This window comes from Mchenga conophoros, linkage group LG5, assembly GCF_057382185.1.
Source record: "Mchenga conophoros isolate Kocher_MC1m ecotype Shallow Benthic linkage group LG5, M_conophoros_male_GT1.1, whole genome shotgun sequence".
NCBI classification, from domain to species: domain Eukaryota; kingdom Metazoa; phylum Chordata; class Actinopteri; order Cichliformes; family Cichlidae; genus Mchenga; species Mchenga conophoros.
In genome coordinates this window covers 11,160,326-11,177,880 of record NC_140530.1, presented here as the reverse complement: position 1 = coordinate 11,177,880, position 17,555 = coordinate 11,160,326, and the positions used below count along the sequence as shown (strand labels likewise).

General features: G+C 42.9%; 2 protein-coding genes across 3 annotated transcripts; one reads left to right on the top strand and one right to left on the bottom strand.

The window, feature by feature from the left end:
- The first annotated feature begins 47 nt into the window (after positions 1-47).
- On the top strand, positions 48-9,128 carry LOC146573820 (bone morphogenetic protein 7-like). The gene is made up of 7 exons (XM_085273240.1): positions 48-665; positions 4,324-4,513; positions 7,383-7,531; positions 7,630-7,836; positions 8,186-8,259; positions 8,345-8,455; positions 8,546-9,128. Exons 1-7 carry the CDS (start codon positions 269-271, stop codon positions 8,693-8,695), a joined length of 1,278 nt encoding a protein of 425 aa, XP_085129366.1. The 5' UTR covers positions 48-268; the 3' UTR covers positions 8,696-9,128.
- LOC146573819 (uncharacterized) lies at positions 9,122-15,939 on the bottom strand. 2 transcript variants are annotated; one of them, XR_014892434.1, is made up of 5 exons: positions 15,494-15,939; positions 15,047-15,224; positions 12,410-13,577; positions 9,400-11,288; positions 9,122-9,218 (listed from the first exon to the last, which is right to left on the bottom strand). XR_014892434.1 is itself a non-coding variant. In XM_085273239.1 (4 exons), the coding sequence occupies exons 3-4, from the start codon at positions 13,454-13,456 to the stop codon at positions 10,908-10,910; spliced, it is 1,428 nt and encodes a 475-aa protein (XP_085129365.1). In that variant the 5' UTR covers positions 13,457-13,577; positions 15,047-15,224; positions 15,494-15,939; the 3' UTR covers positions 9,208-10,907. The 2 variants fall into 2 exon arrangements, 1 of the variants encoding a protein (XP_085129365.1); XM_085273239.1 differs by having other exon boundaries at positions 9,208-11,288.
- Between the last annotated feature and the right edge of the window lie 1,616 nt (positions 15,940-17,555).

Sequence of the window (17,555 nt, the reverse complement as noted above, 5' to 3'; positions counted from 1 at the left end):
TTTTCTTATTCTGAACTGCTCCTGCCCCTCCCCAGACACACCGACCTTAGTAGGATCCATCCCCAAGTTGCCATTAAGACGAGCGGGCAGCTGTGGCACACCGAAGACCCACGCGCAACGGCAGATCATCAATGAATGATATTCGGTGTAGATAGGTGGCAGTGTGTTTGGTGTCAACCACACGCAGGAGGTATCTTTATGACGAAACAGCATCTCCAGTTTTATCTTTCGACTAATTCGAAGCGCGCGTAAAAACTGAGCTAAAATAATGTTGACAAGCGCCTTGGCAAAGATACCCTTCCTCCTGTCGTGGGGTTACTTAGTGCTGGCCACGCGGGTCGCGTTCTCCAACTTCTCCGTGGACAATGAAGTGCGCTCCAGCTTTATCCAGCGGCGACTGAGGGGCCAGGAGCGCAGAGAGATGCAGCGGGAGATCCTCTCCATCCTGGGGCTGCCGCAGCGTCCGCGTCCGCACGTGCACACCAAAAGCAATGCCGCCCCAATGTTCATGCTGGACCTCTATAACACTATTAGTATAGACCCAGAACAGCACAGGTATTCAAACTACGAGACCGTTTTACCAACGCAGACCTCCCCACTGGTGACCCCACAGGACAGCCGATTCCTAGAAGAAGCAGACACGGTGATGAGCTTTGTCAACCTCAGTGAGTAGAGCATGTGCGACTTTTGAAGTCAGGAAGTGTGTTTACTTGGTTTTTAGCGTTGTATTATTTGATTTAACCTGTTTTCTCTAACTCCTCCATGCTTAGATATATATTTAAGTACCCTAAGATTATATCACTTTTATGCACCAAGTCCACGTCGTTCATCCACATCTGAAACTCCTTCATATCCAAATGACTAAGTTACCCAACCAACTTTGTTTATGTGGATGGTTTGATTTAGTCATCTCAGAATTCAGTTTTAGAATGAGCCCTTTCTCTTTTTTAGTTCGTTTCCGGCAGCTGCAATACAACAGACAGCATTAAATGTTTCTGTCTGTCTCTCGTTTTTCTTTTATAATCTGTTGTTTCTGACTCTTACTTTTGGTGACTTTCTTTAGTTGAAATCAAGCATTATGCATTCCAAGCTGTAAATGTTATGACAACATGTATGTATCTGGTTTCCCCAGAACCCCTTCAAAGCTCTCAGGGAGAGGCTTTAGCATTGCTTAGTTTCACATGACTAGAAATTGAACAGGCATTTCTCAAGTTCAAGGGAGTGAGAGATGAGTCGATGAAGACCGAGATATAAACTGCATCTAAGCATGGTTATTGGTTTAGTAATCTTCCAGGTGCCTGTGCGTGCATTCTTCCGTGCTTGCTTGAAGGGCAGTGGGAGCTTGGGTTTATTCAGACATTACTGAATTTATAAAAGGCAAATCCTGCTTTGTTTTCCATGGAGATTGTGTGGAAGCTCCAATATTACTATGGGAAATCAGCAGACCACATGCTGTTTGAGTGTGTGGTTACATCCCAAACCAGCTCTGATCTTTGGGCTTGCACAGTGTTATTTAGGTCAATGTGCAGAGAGTGGGGTTTGGTCACCTGAAATATGTCTCCAAGAAATCATTAACCTCCCTTTCTGATTGGTTGTCAGTGGCATCGAACTGAAGCTTTATATAACAGGGCCTATTAGAGTTATTTCTTTTCCAATGAGCACATAAAGATGTAGTTAATACAAAACATTTGGAGACCACAAGAAAATCTCAAACATAACATTTTATGTCCTCAGTCCTGAACTTTTAACTGACAGTCCTTAGCTAATGAGATCTGGAAAGCTGTTTCTGAAAACCAACAGCAGATTTGTGTGGTTTCACATTTGAGAACTTTGATTTTAAAGAGCAGTGAGAGGGGGGGACAGAGAAAGAAACAATGAGTGTGTATTATTTTGCTGTCAGGCTCACCACAGCCTCTTGTGCAGGCTCCCACATCGTGCTAAAGTGACTCTATCTTGGTGGTCTCTCGATGATTGCTTCAAGAGTGAACTGGATTACGGTATTTCCCTTCCAAAGACCGCAGCTTCCAATATGACGGAGAGCTGCTGCAACTAATTTTATCCTTTTATATAAATCCGGCCAATCTAATCAGTGTCTGTAAGTGATGTGAGTCGTGTTAGAGAGATGGGTAAAGATTTATAATGCGATTCACAGGTGCAACATATAAACATGCTTACTGTCACTATAAAAGGCAGCTATTGTGCTCTGCACATTTTCACTGTCTTTATACTGTTCTGCATTTCTCTGCTCCTCATCTCGACTCCTTGTTTACCACTTCTGCAGTCTTTCCCCTGACATGTGTACACACTCATCCAATATGCTTTCTCTTTTTTTCTTTCTTTTTTGCATTGACCACAGCACACCTGCAGAGCATGAGAACAGGCTTTTTTTTGTACAGAAATGTCACCATGTTTAGATAAGATGCAAGAAACTCTTGTAGCGGGAGGAACGACTGAAGAACAGATGGATTATTGTGTTTTTCGAGAACAAGCAGGAAGACATGTGCTTGTCCTGCTAAGCCGATTGAACAAAAAAACAAAATTCCATTAAGATAATTTTTTTCCACTCTGAAATGTATTACTGCCTTGTGTGTTTGTGTGTGTGGCTTCTCTTTTACGTGTTAAAGCAGATTTATGAAAAGGCTTTCTCTTCTTTGTCTTTGATAGTTCTCTTTCAGGGTTGTTAAACATAAAGGTCATGGATTCATGGATCTCGAAGGAAATTAAATATTTTATTTGTCATCACCTTTTATTTAAACTAAAGATAAAATGTTTCTGAAATTAATAGACTAAGTTGCATATCCTGTTTGTTTGTTTTTTTTAGTGCAGATTTGTGATCCATCTTTAAACTCCCATGCTGTGAAGAAGACACTTACTACAAAAATTGCAATAGGTTAATAGTGGCTCTGCAGCTATGTGGCCCTTTAGCGTTAGGGGTAATCCAAAGTGTTGAAATGCCTCCCAGAGGGAAGTTTGCATATCTGAGGTCTGATCTCTGCAGCTAATGGTCCCTAACGTAAACACACCAAGTCCTTACAAGCAATTATTGCTTTCATAAAATCACCCCTCTCTCCCTTCCAGCATTTAATTGCGGTCAAACAAATGACTAGCAGGGTTCAGAATGCACTGCTCTTAACGATGAGCGGCTTGTGCGTGTGTTTCTGCGCTAAGTGTTTGTAGACGTCTGTGAGTCAAAGCATGTGTGAGAGAGCTCTGCAGTGCCATGAAAAAAAAAAAAAAGTTTCTAGCAATCGAGATCTTGTAAGGATGGATGTGTTTTGTTTTTTTTTTTGTTTTTTTTGTTTTTTAAACAATAGTGTGCTCCATCAGTTGGAGTACAGGATGATGTCATTGCTGGTGATGTAGTGTGTACCAGTGAGCAGGATGTGTTTAACATGGCTAATCGCTGCTCCCCTCTGCTGCACACCTTCAGCAGAGACCCTGGCTGCTCTGCTGTTTCCAAGGACAAGCATGTTGACTAATGCTGTAAAAACATGACACTGGCAAGCTCCAGGAAGCTTCGGGGTCTTTCTAACCACTATTCATTTTTTTTTTTTTTCCTGGAAACTCTGAGTGTTGGAGAGCTTCAGCCGGCTCAGGACTGGGCGGAAACCTCGCAGTGTCACCAGCTACTGCTGCTCCACTTTCTCCTACAGTCAGGCTGAACTCACCGGATGGCGACGTATTGCAAAACGATCAGGGGGCTGTAATGGGCACAGACACTGGGTGTAATGGCACATGTGAATTTGTGTGCCTCTCTATGCTTTATGTGAGCGTGTTTGTAAAAGTACACTAGCTGCTGTGGTTTTCCGGGCTGCGCCTTAACTGGGCTTTTCTTGTGGTCAGCACATGTGTGCAATTTAAACAGGGAGCCAAACTGAGCCATGAGTATTTTTTTTCTTCCTTTCCTTCACATTGGCCTGTATGGCAAACTTGGCTAAAGTGATGTTTAGATCAGTCATTTTACTCATGGCAGCAGGATTTTTCCTATTTCAACCCGAGTGCTTCCGAGCTGCGGGCAGAGCAACACACATCAGAGAACTGACTGAATGTTTTGAGAGACCACAGTTGCTTTACCATCTGATTGCACTAAGTGGTTTGCCTTAGTGCCTTTTCAGTGTCTGTGCAAACTTTCTTTTTGAAGGTCAAAAGGGTTTTTTTTTCACCTTGTGTGTTTGTGTGTGTGTGTGCCTCTGGGAGAAAACAATAAACCGTTTATTATGGCGATGTTGTAACCAGATGGTCTATAAGGGGGATAATCCTTTTTAAAGCACATCAAAGCCACCACCTGCTCTTCAGGTTTGTCTGTTCATTGTCGTCTTGTAGTTGATCAGGATCAAGATCTTCTCCTCCAGCGCCATGCTACAGAGTTTCGCTTTGACCTTTCACGTATTCCAGAGGGAGAGGCCATCACAGCAGCAGAGTTCAGGATTTACAAGGATCTCATCCAGGAGCACAGTGAGAACAAAACATTCAGAGTGAGTCTCTACCAGGTGCTGCAGGATCCTCCAAATGGGTAAAGAGAGTTTCTTATTTGCTCCTTTCTCTGTTCTTAATTGATATTATCATATATGTCAACCCTTCTTTTTTGAATTCATTATTTCTCTGATCATTGAGCTCGACTCCACGGTTTGAGTCCTCTTGCTGAATTTCAACAGGCTAAACACTTGTTTTTCTTAGAAAATGGGTTGTTGGGCTACGTTTCCCCACAGCTTATTTGTGCTGATGTTCGTGTCAGTACTGCCACTGTTGACACAGAAATTAGTGTCAATTACGGAAATACAGTGGTTCTCTCAGAGTGGTTTACTCTCACGCTGTCTGAGAAAATCAGCTCCCAGGAGACCGGTGTTTATATCACACAGCTGAAGCTACAAAATGACACCAAACCATCAACACGTCAGTTTTTCTATTACGCAGTTATCTCTCCATCATGCCTCCGGGTTTTCTCTGCCAGTGTCTGATATGTTTTTAACTTTCTTTTTATTTTCCTTGTTGAAAGCCGCAGGTGAATTTACACACCAACTTCCCTCTAACCTCAGGGAAAAGTCTGTTTTGTTTTGTGTTGCATTGTTAACACAGATGTTTTGAAACTAACCAGCGAGCTAGACCTGAAATAATAATTTGATCAATAAATTAGCAGTTTCAACATTTTTATTTCGATAACTTAATCATTTGGATATTTTTTTCAAGCAAAAATGACATAAAATCCCCCAGAATAAGCTTTTCACATGTGGATAAAAACTAAAACTCACTACAACATTAAGATTTCCTCTGATACATTGATGTAACTGCATACTTTTCCTGTGTATTGTATTAATTTTTATTAACTTGCGGTAACTGGCAATTCCTAGAGTTGGTCATCTTTTTTAAAAACTTTATTTACATGTACATCAGGCTTTCTCACTGTCTGAGGCCTCATTGGATCTTTTTAAGGTCGTTATTTCTTTGGCTTTGAGAACTCAAAACTTTACAATAACAACCATTAAATCACATTTATTATTTAGGCTGCTAATGAGAATACTGGTATTGTGTCAAAACATTAATTTGCAAAGCAATAAGAAATTATAGATACCAGTGTAATATAAAATAATGTGGTGTATGTCATAAGATGCCTGATTTACTGATTCTTTTACATTTACATTACATTTTTATACCTTCAATGCCAAATTAATGTTTTGAATCTGAAAATATTTCCATTAATATTCTTCATATTTGTTGCTTTTGAGAAGGTGCTCAAATTTTGGTTTCACAATTTTAAATAAAATCTGACTTTTGGAACCATCGAAAATCCACAGATTTTAAGACCCTTATGATGGAAACTTTTAGAAATTCTGCTGACATAATTTAAGATTTAATAAAGGGGGGAAAAACCCTCCAGGTTTGTATTTCAGTCCAAAGAGAAACTCATGGAAATGATCACAGGCACAAACAACACCTACATTTTGTTTCTTGACTGACCCCCAAAAAAGAAGCCAAAACTGTAAAAGTCAGTCTCTCAAACAATTTCTTTCTGAGATTTGTGGAGCTAAAACTTAATGTTGAGTCTTCATAATTAAAACGAATTAATAAAAACGAATTAAAACTAAAGATAAAGATTCATAACAAATACAGCTTTTCTAAAGAAAACGTGTAGAGACATGACAAACATCCAACTGCAGAGGACCAGTCATTAGAAAAATGATTACGACAGGATTTACAAAGAAACTCGTACTAGGTTTTTATATTTGGTCAGAAGCTTGTAAGATGGCTGATAACACACAGCACCACCCCGTCGGTGTATTTCACTGGTCCTATTGTATCAGCTGAATTAAAGCCGGTCAGCAATGATTTAAAATCATGGGTTTTGATAAAAAGGGGTCATGTGCCAGCCAGTAGGTGTAGATTAAAGTGTTTTATCTGTGAGAGTGGGGCTGCCGGCAGCACCATTGTCATTCAGACACACAAAAGCCACTCCACACAGACGAGCAGGCAGCAGGACAAAAGACAGACGTCTGAAACTCAGACTATAAACAAAGCAATTCTCTGTTGAGATCTGCCCCTAAGCGGACACACATCAGCGTTAAAGTGCTGCTTTGATAACATTCAAAGTGGGAGGACTGCATGATTTAGAGGGGTAGCTGTCAGGGAATTTAACTGAGGTGATGCTTTTACATTTTAAATTAGAACCGTTTCATTCGCTTCCACTTTGCATTTATTTCCTGGAAATGTCAGCATCATATAAAACGCTGTGCTGTTAAAGGAGTGATAAAACCACACACACACACACACACACACACACACACACACACACACACACACACACACACACACAGCTGCAATGAATTTTTCCCTTCAGCTTGGACTTCAGCAAATGAAATGTGTCCACTTAGATTAAACTCGAGTCTCTAACCATTGACTGGTACAGTTTCTCTGATCCGTCTCCATCGTGGGTTTACCCTCAAACACATTGCTGAAGCTTAGCACTTTAACCTCACTGTAACTGGTGAACTTCAGCTCCACTGTACTGGTATAATGAGCTTAAACAAAACAAAAACATAACAAGTGGTCCAGTACTTCTGCACTCTAAGTCGTACAGGATCTCACATATGCTTTTGACATTTGTGGTGTATTAAATACTGAAAGCCAAACATTTTCCCAAGCATACCACATTCCTTTAGATGTGTTTGTATTTTCAAAAACGTCCACGGGTTCCATAAATTTCACTGAGGAATGAAATCCATTTGCAGTGAAAAACAACCCATCATGGTGGGGTTTCACTGCATTTTAAGTTGTGTTCTGTGGAAAAGTCGATCGACTGAGTCCGCCCGGGAAAGATTTTACTTTGCACTTGGAGCTTTTCTGCACTGAAATCCCTCGAGTGTGTTTACATTTCATTCTGTCCTCAGTGACTTGGAGCTGTTCCTGCTGGACCGGCGAGAAGTTCTGGCTTCAGAAGAGGGATGGTTGGTCTTTGACCTGACCACCACGAGTAACCTGTGGCTGGTCAACCCTGAGCATAATCTTGGCTTGCACTTGGTTCTTGAGGACAGTCATGGTCAGTGATTATCCAAAATTGATTCTACAAAACTGAAAAATGGCGTGTGATCCATGGTAGTAATATTAAATAAATCAATAAATAATTGATTTCTGCAGGTCAGAAGAGAAACCCCCAGTTAGCTGGAGTGGTAGTGGGCAGTGGGCCTCAGGACAAGCAGCCATTCCTGGTTGTCTTCTTCAAAACCAATGAGGTGCGACTCCGCAGCGTTCGTTCAGCCAATGGCCAAAAGGGGCGCCAGTCAAGCCGCTCTAAACCCCAGAGGACTGTTCAAGATGCACTGAGGGCAGTGGAAGCTGCAACAGGTTACTGAACCCCTAAACCCTCTTTTCCCAGATGAAGACGACCTCCCTTGTACCCTTAATGATGAGTTTTGACAGCTCAATGTCAATAAAGACGTGATTTGACATTTTTCCAGGGGCAGCAGTAATAAGCTGTATAGGTAGAGCTCACCCTGACTAACATCTGATACACACTCAGTCATTTTGTTCTGAAAACAGGCCTGAAATATAACAGAAACCACTCAGTTCAAAAAAGGAATGCAAAGGTTACTCCTCGTAGGCGTCTAAAGAGTTAAAATGTCACTCATGAGCGGAGTCATTTCAGGAGCTTTAAGAACCTGTTGTGTCAACTGATATTTGCTTTTGTTTTCAGCCAATATCGGCATCTCTAAAGAAGGATGTAAAAAGCACGAGCTGTATGTCAGCTTCAAGGATTTGGGATGGCAGGTAAAAACTAAAATTTATCAACACTTTTTTGAAAGCATTTCTTCAAAAGTGACAATTAACAAACACTTAAAAAACCTCTGACCAGGACTGGATCATAGCACCAGAGGGCTACGCAGCATATTACTGTGAGGGAGAATGTGCTTTTCCTCTGAACTCCTACATGAATGCCACCAATCACGCTATTGTGCAAACTCTGGTAAGCCTCAAACGATCTCTGATTAAAGGCATTTCCTCTGTAGCCTCTGCTCTCCCTGAGGATATATTTTGTATTTCTTCTGTGCCACAGGTGCACTTTATCAACCCAGAGACGGTGCCCAAAGCCTGCTGTGCCCCAACACAGCTCCACGGCATCTCTGTGCTCTATTTTGATGAAAGCTCCAATGTCATCCTCAAGAAGTACCGCAACATGGTGGTCAGAGCCTGTGGCTGTCACTGACTACTCATATTCCCATCTGTGACGCGTACAAATCCAGAGAGATGCTGAAGAAAGGCGGAATCAGAGCGACGATTAACTGACTGGTCACCGGAGAGCTCTTGCCACAGAGCTTTATTCTGGGGGTCTGTTTTTTTTAATTTTTTTATATGACCAGCAGCTGAGCCAGCTTTAACCACTACCACAGCCCAAATAGAGGTACTGGTCACAAAAAGGGATTTTATGGATTTTGTTTTCTTTGTAACGGATTTAATTTTTTTTATATACCTTTGTGTGAAACTAGAGAGACTGCACCGAAAGGACTTCGAGCAGTGTGCAGAAGTTTCATAAGCTCAGAAGGAACCTGTAAAAAGTACTGGCAGTGGTGTGCGCTATCATACATGCAACAAACATCTCTATTTGAATTCTTTTTAAAATAAGAATAAAGAGTTTTGTCTTTTGTGGTAATTTAATTAAAACAGACTTTACAGCTCATAAAACTGTAAATCTTCCTCTTGAAGCCGCTCACCATCGTTTTTGGATGAACCTGTGTTTAGATGAGAGAAATGAAGGCAGTGAGGTAATGCCAGTGGGATAGATTCATAAACATTGCAGTTGTTCAGAGATTTGCCAAAATATTAAACCCACTCGCAGGTGAAGTAAAAAGCATTTAACTGTGTTTTCATAATGAAATGTTCTGCTGGGAATCGTGTGAACGTGCCACCCACCTGAACATTGTCGCAGGCCTCACTCAGCAGGACAAATCACTCAGGAAAACGCTTAAGCATCACAGCAGATTCCCTAGATCCCAGTCTGGTTGAGCATCAGTGGGCTGACCTGGAACAAGGCTGGTCAATGAAGGCTCTGACTGCTAACCTGTTCAATCCACACGACCTGCTACGAAATCCAACATCACTCCTCCATCTGCTCTATCCACACTTTGTCTGGTGTCAGAGCAGAGCTGCAGCCGGACTGTATATTTTATCGCATTAAGAAAGTCTAACCAAGATTTCCTTTTTTTTTTTTTCCTCAAACATTTTCTCAGCAGAAGTATTATTCGCATGTTTGGCTTGTAAACGCCTCCTCTGTAAGTACTGAATGGGCTGCACAGTTAACACATGGAATATTTATTTCTTCAGCTTTGCTTCACCTACAGCACCTTGTGTCCAATAACTCTGCCATTATTATTATTAACTCTACATTTAAAGATCATCCTATTCACTTAAAATGAACTGTTAGGCGAGCCGTGTACACGCACACTTTCCAGTCTTTTTCATGCCCACTCTTAACAGTGGGACACATTCAAAAAGGAGCATCAGTACAAAAAAGAAAGCACAGCATATGCACAATACAATATATCCAGGCATTTAAAAAAAAGGCATTTATACCGACATCACCGAGAAGCTTTGTGCCTCTAACGTAGCATATTACACTCACACATCACAGCCCACGCTTTTAAAAGCACAGGTTAGACCTGTTATCGAAGAAATAGAGGTAGAAGCGTAAAATGAAATCCTTCTCATGTAGCGAAAAAAATCCCGTTCGTTGTAAATCTGAAATTGTCAAATTGGTTAAAGTATCCAGTTTCCAATTCGGAGCGAAGTTTCCTTTTGTGATCACAAAGAACTCTTACATAATACCAGGCAGGAAAGAGAGAAACTATCATGAGCAGCGAAGACCTGAGGGAGTATTTTTTTGTGCTTTTCAAGGAACGTGGGCTGATTTAGTCAGAACTGCTAGAAATAATAATATGAACACTTACATCAGAGCCAAAAACTCAAACACGCTGTCCTTTGAACTAACAGGGTTTCCCTCAAACGCATTGTTACTGAAGCGGTTTTATGTGGCAACACAAATTTTACACTTTGGTTCTACATTTCAAAAAGAAAACGTGTCACATAGCCTGAGTTCTTGCGTATAAGATCTGAATTATGTGCTGCTGCAGACTTTGTGTAGGCTTACAGCAGATGCAATGTCGAGCTCTGACACGATTCATGTTGTCAGCGTGTGATCCCTGACTAACCTTGACAAATACAGCATGTGTTATCACACCTCCGGGGGATCCTGAGAGTTAATCTTTCCTCTTTAAGCGGTTCCTCCTTAGATACAATCATCATACCGACAGTCAAGCACAGAAATATGATTCAGGAGGTAGAATGACAGTAAATACAGGCTGATTAGAAAAGAGCTGAAAAGCAACCAGCTAGCTCCCTGCAAATGAAACAGCCACTGTTCACTACATGCAATTAGTTCCTGGACCTCTCAGCTCAGGGGCTGAGAAGTGCCTCCTGCGGACCGCCTCTGCGCCCCTCTTCGGCTCCAGTGCTTGTTCCCCTGGCCTTGTGGGAAGCAGTGTGCTCGGGCCAGATTGTGGATGTGTTGCTTTTAGGGGCTCACACCCTTCCTCTTCTAACTTCTCGGGTGAGGTTTTTGGCTCCGATGTGGCTGGCTGTGGAGCCTGGGGAGCTAATACAGGTGTGAGAGCCAGGCAGACATCCCCTACGCTGAGCTGGTGGCACTGCAGGCCGCAGATGCGGGCAGTCCTCTGAGGGCTGCAGGAAGACCAGCCGCGCCCACGCACGAAGAACGGGTACTCCACATACACATCCACCAGCTCCTGCAGGAGGCAGACAGATGCATACAGAGGAAGCTGTGAGACAAGCACGGCTTAGACGTTTGCTCACTAGAGGGTGGTGTTGTTCCATTATGGTGGATCTATTCATAGTTCATGTAACAGCAAGGAGATAGAATTAACAGTACACATGGATTTCAGGTTTTTATGCATACAAAAATTCACTTGTTACACCATCAGGTTTAAAAGCAAGAATATACTGATTGAATTTTCTGCAGGTAAGTACACACCTTTTAATTGACCCAATTATAGATTTTTCTTCATCTTGTGCTAAACATTGCAGAACCTAAAGAAAAAATGGCTTTCAGGCATGAGGCAGATCTTACTGGATATCTTCTTTTCTTAACTGCCAACAAACTCAGATCATTTCCCTGTTTGCAGCACTCTCCTTTGGCCTTAAAATTACTACTGAAGGCAGCCACAAAAATAGCAACAGACATACAGCTCCATCTTATAAAAAAGCTGCTTTATTTCCCAAAACAGCTGGCTGCTGCAGTGTTTTGCAGAAGACACAGATACAGGAAGTGCAAATGCTCCTGACTATTTTCAGCTTCAGATTAATACAAGCTTTCTATGCTAGTATTTTTCACAGCCTGTAGTATTTTATTGCAAATCCCACAGCGCACTCAAGGTGTTGCTAACAGTTTTCTTGGCGATAATGGAGCGCCATGGCATGGAGGATAAGCTTGGGATGCACATGCATTACACCTTTAATTCAAGCTATTCATGCATTTGAATTTGCCATTTAAAAATTTCACTAAGTTCAGTTATTATCTTTTATGTACGTGAGTGTGTTTAGGAAGACAGTGATGCATGTAACCAGGTAACACAGGAATGTACTCTAATGTATGTCTGGTGTAAGGATAGCAGCTGTTCTGGATTGTAAATACCATTAGGTCTGAGAATAGCGGCTAAAAAGCATCATAAATACCATAAAAAATAAAATAATGGTTTAGAGCTTTTGAGCAGAAGTCAATAAATTAATGTTTTTTACACCATCTAACCACGAGATCCAGATGCTCTTTTTGGTGGGAATACTACGTTAAAAGAATAGTAACAATAATGTGTGCTATGAATATTAACACCACAGTGGGAATTTCTTTCACCTGGCTCTGCTGGTCATGAAGCATGATGAGGAGGCGGGAGATTGAGGACGAGGAAGTTGAAGGGGAGATACTCTGCACCGTGCAGCAGCTCAGGCGCAGGTCTGGACAGGCCAGTGAGCCAAGCAGGAAGTCTTCAGTTTGCAGGTGCTCTACCCTCCTCAGCCGCCCATCCCTGAGCTCAATCAGAGAACCGGCCACAAAGTGAGGGAGGAGCCAGGGGAAACTGTTAGGAGAGGCGGTGGAGGAGGAAACATGCTCAGAGGAGGGCCTCGTGGAAGCGTCCTCCTTCGTGAAGCCGCCAGCGCTTTTGGAGTTGTTTGGGGAAACTTGCATGACGGAATGTCCTGAAATAGAGGCAGCCTTTGTTGATCTGTGCGACAAATCAGGTCGAAGTTTGGGGTTCTCACGGGGAGAGTGAGGTAGGCTTGTGCTCAAAGGTGAAGTACTTGCCCTTTCGACCCTGGGAAAATACTCTGTTTTTCTCTCTCCTCTCCTCATGTATGGACCTTTATGCCTGCTGTAGGTCTGCCTCTCTGCGCTCAAACTCTTCTCTCTTGAAGTCTTGTGCTTCTCCCAGCTGTACGCTCCACTCGCTCTGTGGAAACCCTCCAGGGAGACAGCGTTGAATCTGGAAGGATAGTACGGATGGCCTGGGTGGAGTGCAGGTGTGCCAGATATGTGGCTTTGGTGCTGATAGTGGTTAGGAAAGTCCCATCCAGGGTGCAAGGGGTTGAACTCTCTCCACTCTGCCCAGCCATGATGCTCCCTGAATGCAGAAAGAATCTGCGGTTTGGACCTGTTAGGTGTGGGTGTGTGCATCCAGGGCTGGTACAGGGCAGTAACCCGTCTCGGCACGGGCTGGAATGGGCCAGTGTGCTTTGTGGTGAGTTCGGTGTGGCTCTTGTAAGGGTATGGCGCCTTAAAGTTTGCAGCATCGCACTGCTGTTGCTGCTGCTGCTGAAGTGGCGAGCTTGGTCTTTGGTCCCTCTTCTTGAGCGGGAGGCTGTCCCTACCCGGGACCAGAGCCGAGTTTGTTGTGAAGCTCATGGGCTCGAGCTGATCGTCACTCACACCGACACTCCCGAAGAACTACAGGTGGCGTTGTGATCATGTGACACGGGCTCCATTAGTCTCTTGGCAACTGTCGCCGATCCAAGGTCGCCACAATCTGAACAGCAGGAGAAACAGTTACTAATGCACTTCATATCCCCACAGACAAGTTGTCAAGCTGGAGAAAATAACTGAATTTGCCTTCGTAGAGTCTCTCTTACTCTGGTGTTTCCCCTGTCTCTGAAAAATTCACAGAACTTTCCCTCTCTCCCCTCCCGCAAAAGTACAACATGGTGAGATCAGTGCCTGTGAATATCCTTCCACATCTGAACAAAAACTCCTCCATCAGCTTCAAATTACAGCTTTCCAACCACCAATTGCCATATTGACAGGGCTAAGTTTGATGGACACCTACCAGCTCCTTTGTAAAAAAAAAAAAAAAAAAAAAGAAAGGAAAAGTTACTATGGTTACAAAGTGCTGTACACTGTGCTTGGTGGAGGCATGAGTGTAGCGGAGACGAGGCAGAGCAAAATGTTAGTGGTGGGTGTAAACTCAGGGGTTAGATTTTATCAGTAACACAGTAAACTTTGAGGTTAATAAGGTCGGTCAACAATGATGAGGAAAATATGTGTGTTAAGTGACTAAATGTGAGAGGGATGTTAAACACACAGACCAAGCTTGCATGTTTCTCATAATGAAGAGAACCCCCTCCAGCACCTACAGAAACCCTATCATCCTTCTTACGTGCATGCACAGTTGTGAGTCAGCTCACTGAGGTGGGCTAAATATAAGCAGTCTGTGGCCAGACACACACCAGTTTCAAGACGCTGCAGACATGCTCTTTCATATATATATATATATATATATATGCATAAAGTGATGCAGGGAGGTAAAGGACAGCAGAGGACTTTTACAGCCTGCCAATGCAAAGCTCATCTCATTATGTCATCATCAAAGCTGAGCGCCGCCGCTGAAAGAACTTCTTTCACTCATCTTGACAGTCACGTCTCTGACATAAAGCTGCTTCTCTGTTATGTGTGCGCGTATCTGTGTGCGCGTGTGGTATCAGACGACACCCACACAGCGACATTCCTGTGCGAGCACCCGGCGTTATATCAGGACGCATAAATAGGTAACTATTTGTCAGCTAAACGCTTGCAGTGTGAATGTAAATTAATTCAAATGGAATCGAGGTGTGGGCCACTCACTCACAGTGACCTACACAGGTACAATCAGATCGTGCGTCCGACAGGCCTGCTCATGACAGTTTCTCCATGCTCAGTGACCATATGAGGCGATCGTGATCACTACAGGTTGCTAATCTATGGAAATGAAATGTATACACAGCAGCATTTAGTGTGTTTGATGCCTTTATGGTCGAGATAATCTGCGCCGAGGTCAGTACTGTTTGCATATCAGTAGTGGCAATATTGCGCTTAGTTTGCTCGATGCTTTCTTTCTGTGAAACTGAATATAATCAGGTTTAACCTCTGTAACCAGTTCAAGCAAAGAGTTTCTCAGACATGCATTCAGAGCACAAAATCATCTCCTTCAAAAAAAAGATTATCTAAGGATGATACACTTACTTGCATGTTTTTCCATTCATCCATTTGTGTCTGCCTGTGCATCCATCTTCACAGAGAATATCCATCCATGTTCAGGTCCAACAGGAGCGCCGACTTTCCACAAACACACACGCACACACACACACACACTCACGCACACACACACACACACCTGTCTGTCTTGTGTCGTCCTCGCAGGCTGGGGGAGGAAAAAAGCCAAACAGAGCAGAGTGAACAGAGGCATCCAGACAAGCTCAACAGACTGTCTATTAGACACACACTCCTCTCTTCTTTCTCCTCTCTTCTTTTCTCTTCTCCCCCCTCTCTCTCTCTCTCTTCCCTCCTACTCGCTTTTACATTTTACACTCCCACTCTGCTCAGCCAGTCAATCAGCCCTTAACCTTTCTCAGACTGATTTCATGCCTCTCCCTCCCTCTCTCTCAGTCTCTCACACCTGAACTTGCTCACCCTGTGTTTGCTGCCGAGTGGCACTTTTAGCTTCTCTTCCATTTGTAATCATCCTTCCTCTCCATGTTCCACGCGCTCCCTCTCCCTCACTCTGTGGCTCGCTCTCTGTCTCCCTCTCTCTCTGTTGTTGGGTGTATAATTAGAAATGAGACTGCTGTGCAACTCCTCAGCTGATGGTAGGCGTATGACTGCCTGATGGCTTTGGCGCTTTGCCTGGTGGAGTGAGGGCGGGAAACCATAGCTTTAGCCTGGGCATGCTCACACACACACACACACACACACACACACACACACACACACATGCACATACAAGCAAATACGACAAAAAAGAGCCCACAAAACAGAAATCTGAGAACACAAAGTCTTGCCTTGCTGTTAATTCTTCCTGTTTCTCACTTCCTGTTCTTTTTTTATCTTGACTAAAGTATTCAGAGATTCAGCCTTAAGCACACATGCTAACCCTCTGGAAAACAGTATCATAACAGTTGGTTGTCGTGTGGGAAACATTCTGCTTTCTCATCTGACTTTAAAACACAAGAAAGAGGACACGGCTTTTGATGTACGGCTGCCTCAGCAACACAGCAGCCTGGGTCCCAGCTACTGATTGTATTTTATTTTTTTGCAGGGCCTCAGCAGGTGAACCCCCAGTCATGGGAAAGCCTACGCGTAATTCAGTTTGTGGTGAAGAGGATTTCTTACTTTGAGTCACATCATGCTTCCTCTGCCCACTCTCGCTTTCTGTATCTGCCTCTCTTTTGATTTTTCTTCTTCTTTTTTTTTGTAATCCACTGGTGTACGCACATACGCACACACAAAGAGAAAGTTCACAGCATGTTAAGCGATTGCATTGCATACCTTTGCCACAACCAGCATATTCAGGCTAAACCACCACAACCACTGACATTTAGAAAAGAAATGTTTTTATTGATAGAAATCGCCAATGACTCCCACTACTTCCCAACTGCTACATCTACAGCTTGTATTTACAGTTTCAGTTTAGCGCTTGGCACAGACACCAAGTGTGACTTTCAGTAGTGAAAGTTTCCATGCTTGTGCACAGGGAGTTAGAGGTTTGCAGTTTTCACAAATGTCATGCCTTTGCACGATTCACGCATGACTGAAATATCTTTTTTTGTTTTTGTTTAAATATATCTGTTTGTTATCTACCTATGCAGACCAGACATATGTTTATATATTTTTTCTTTTGATAATGTTCTCGTTTGTTTGTTTGCTTTCTGTGGATGATCAGCAAGTCGGCTTCTATTGTGCTGATTCTTGTTGTACAGATTCTTGCAATGACTCACATCGGTATCTTTTCCTGCTTGCATCTGAAACCAGACACTGTTTAAAAGCCACTTTCAAGTGCGATGCTGTGTTTTGGAAAAAAAAGAGAGGGGGGGGGGGGGGGGGGAGGCAGTGATGTAATGCTGCTCGAAGCCTCTGCATGCAAATATTGTATAATCAGCAAGTCCTGCTTAGAGAACATGGAACTGACGCCTCTTGGCCACTAGACGGTGCTCAGGACACACAAACGATCAGACATAGTGCTGGGTGATGGTTTTCTCTCACACTGCTACCTGTCCTTTTTTTGCCACTTGAAAACTATAATTATTATTATCATCACCATTCTTCTTTTTATTATTATCATCCTCATAATTATCATCATTATTAAGTTTAAAAAGTATTACTGATAGAGAACAAAATATTCTTTCTAAAGCGTTGAATTTGTCCATAAAAACAGTTATTAAGGAACTTTTTGTAACTCTCCCTCTGACTCTTAAGGTGAAGCAGTCAGGTTTAAATAAATAAATAAAATAAAATAAAAGCGCGACAGGGAACAAGAGGCAGACAGGGAGGAGGCGAGGGGGAGGGAGGGGGTGTAAGAGGACCAAAAATAACAAAAGGCATGAGCCTGTCTCTCCTCGGTATTTTCCACTCCGTTACATAAAAATCCCTCCTTCCCGCTTCTCAATAAGCCTCCTCGCTCTCTCCGTCTCTGCCAGCTCCTCCTTCCGCCCTGTCATTGGTCAGCTGGTCGTCCTAACAAAGCCGCTGTCTTGAT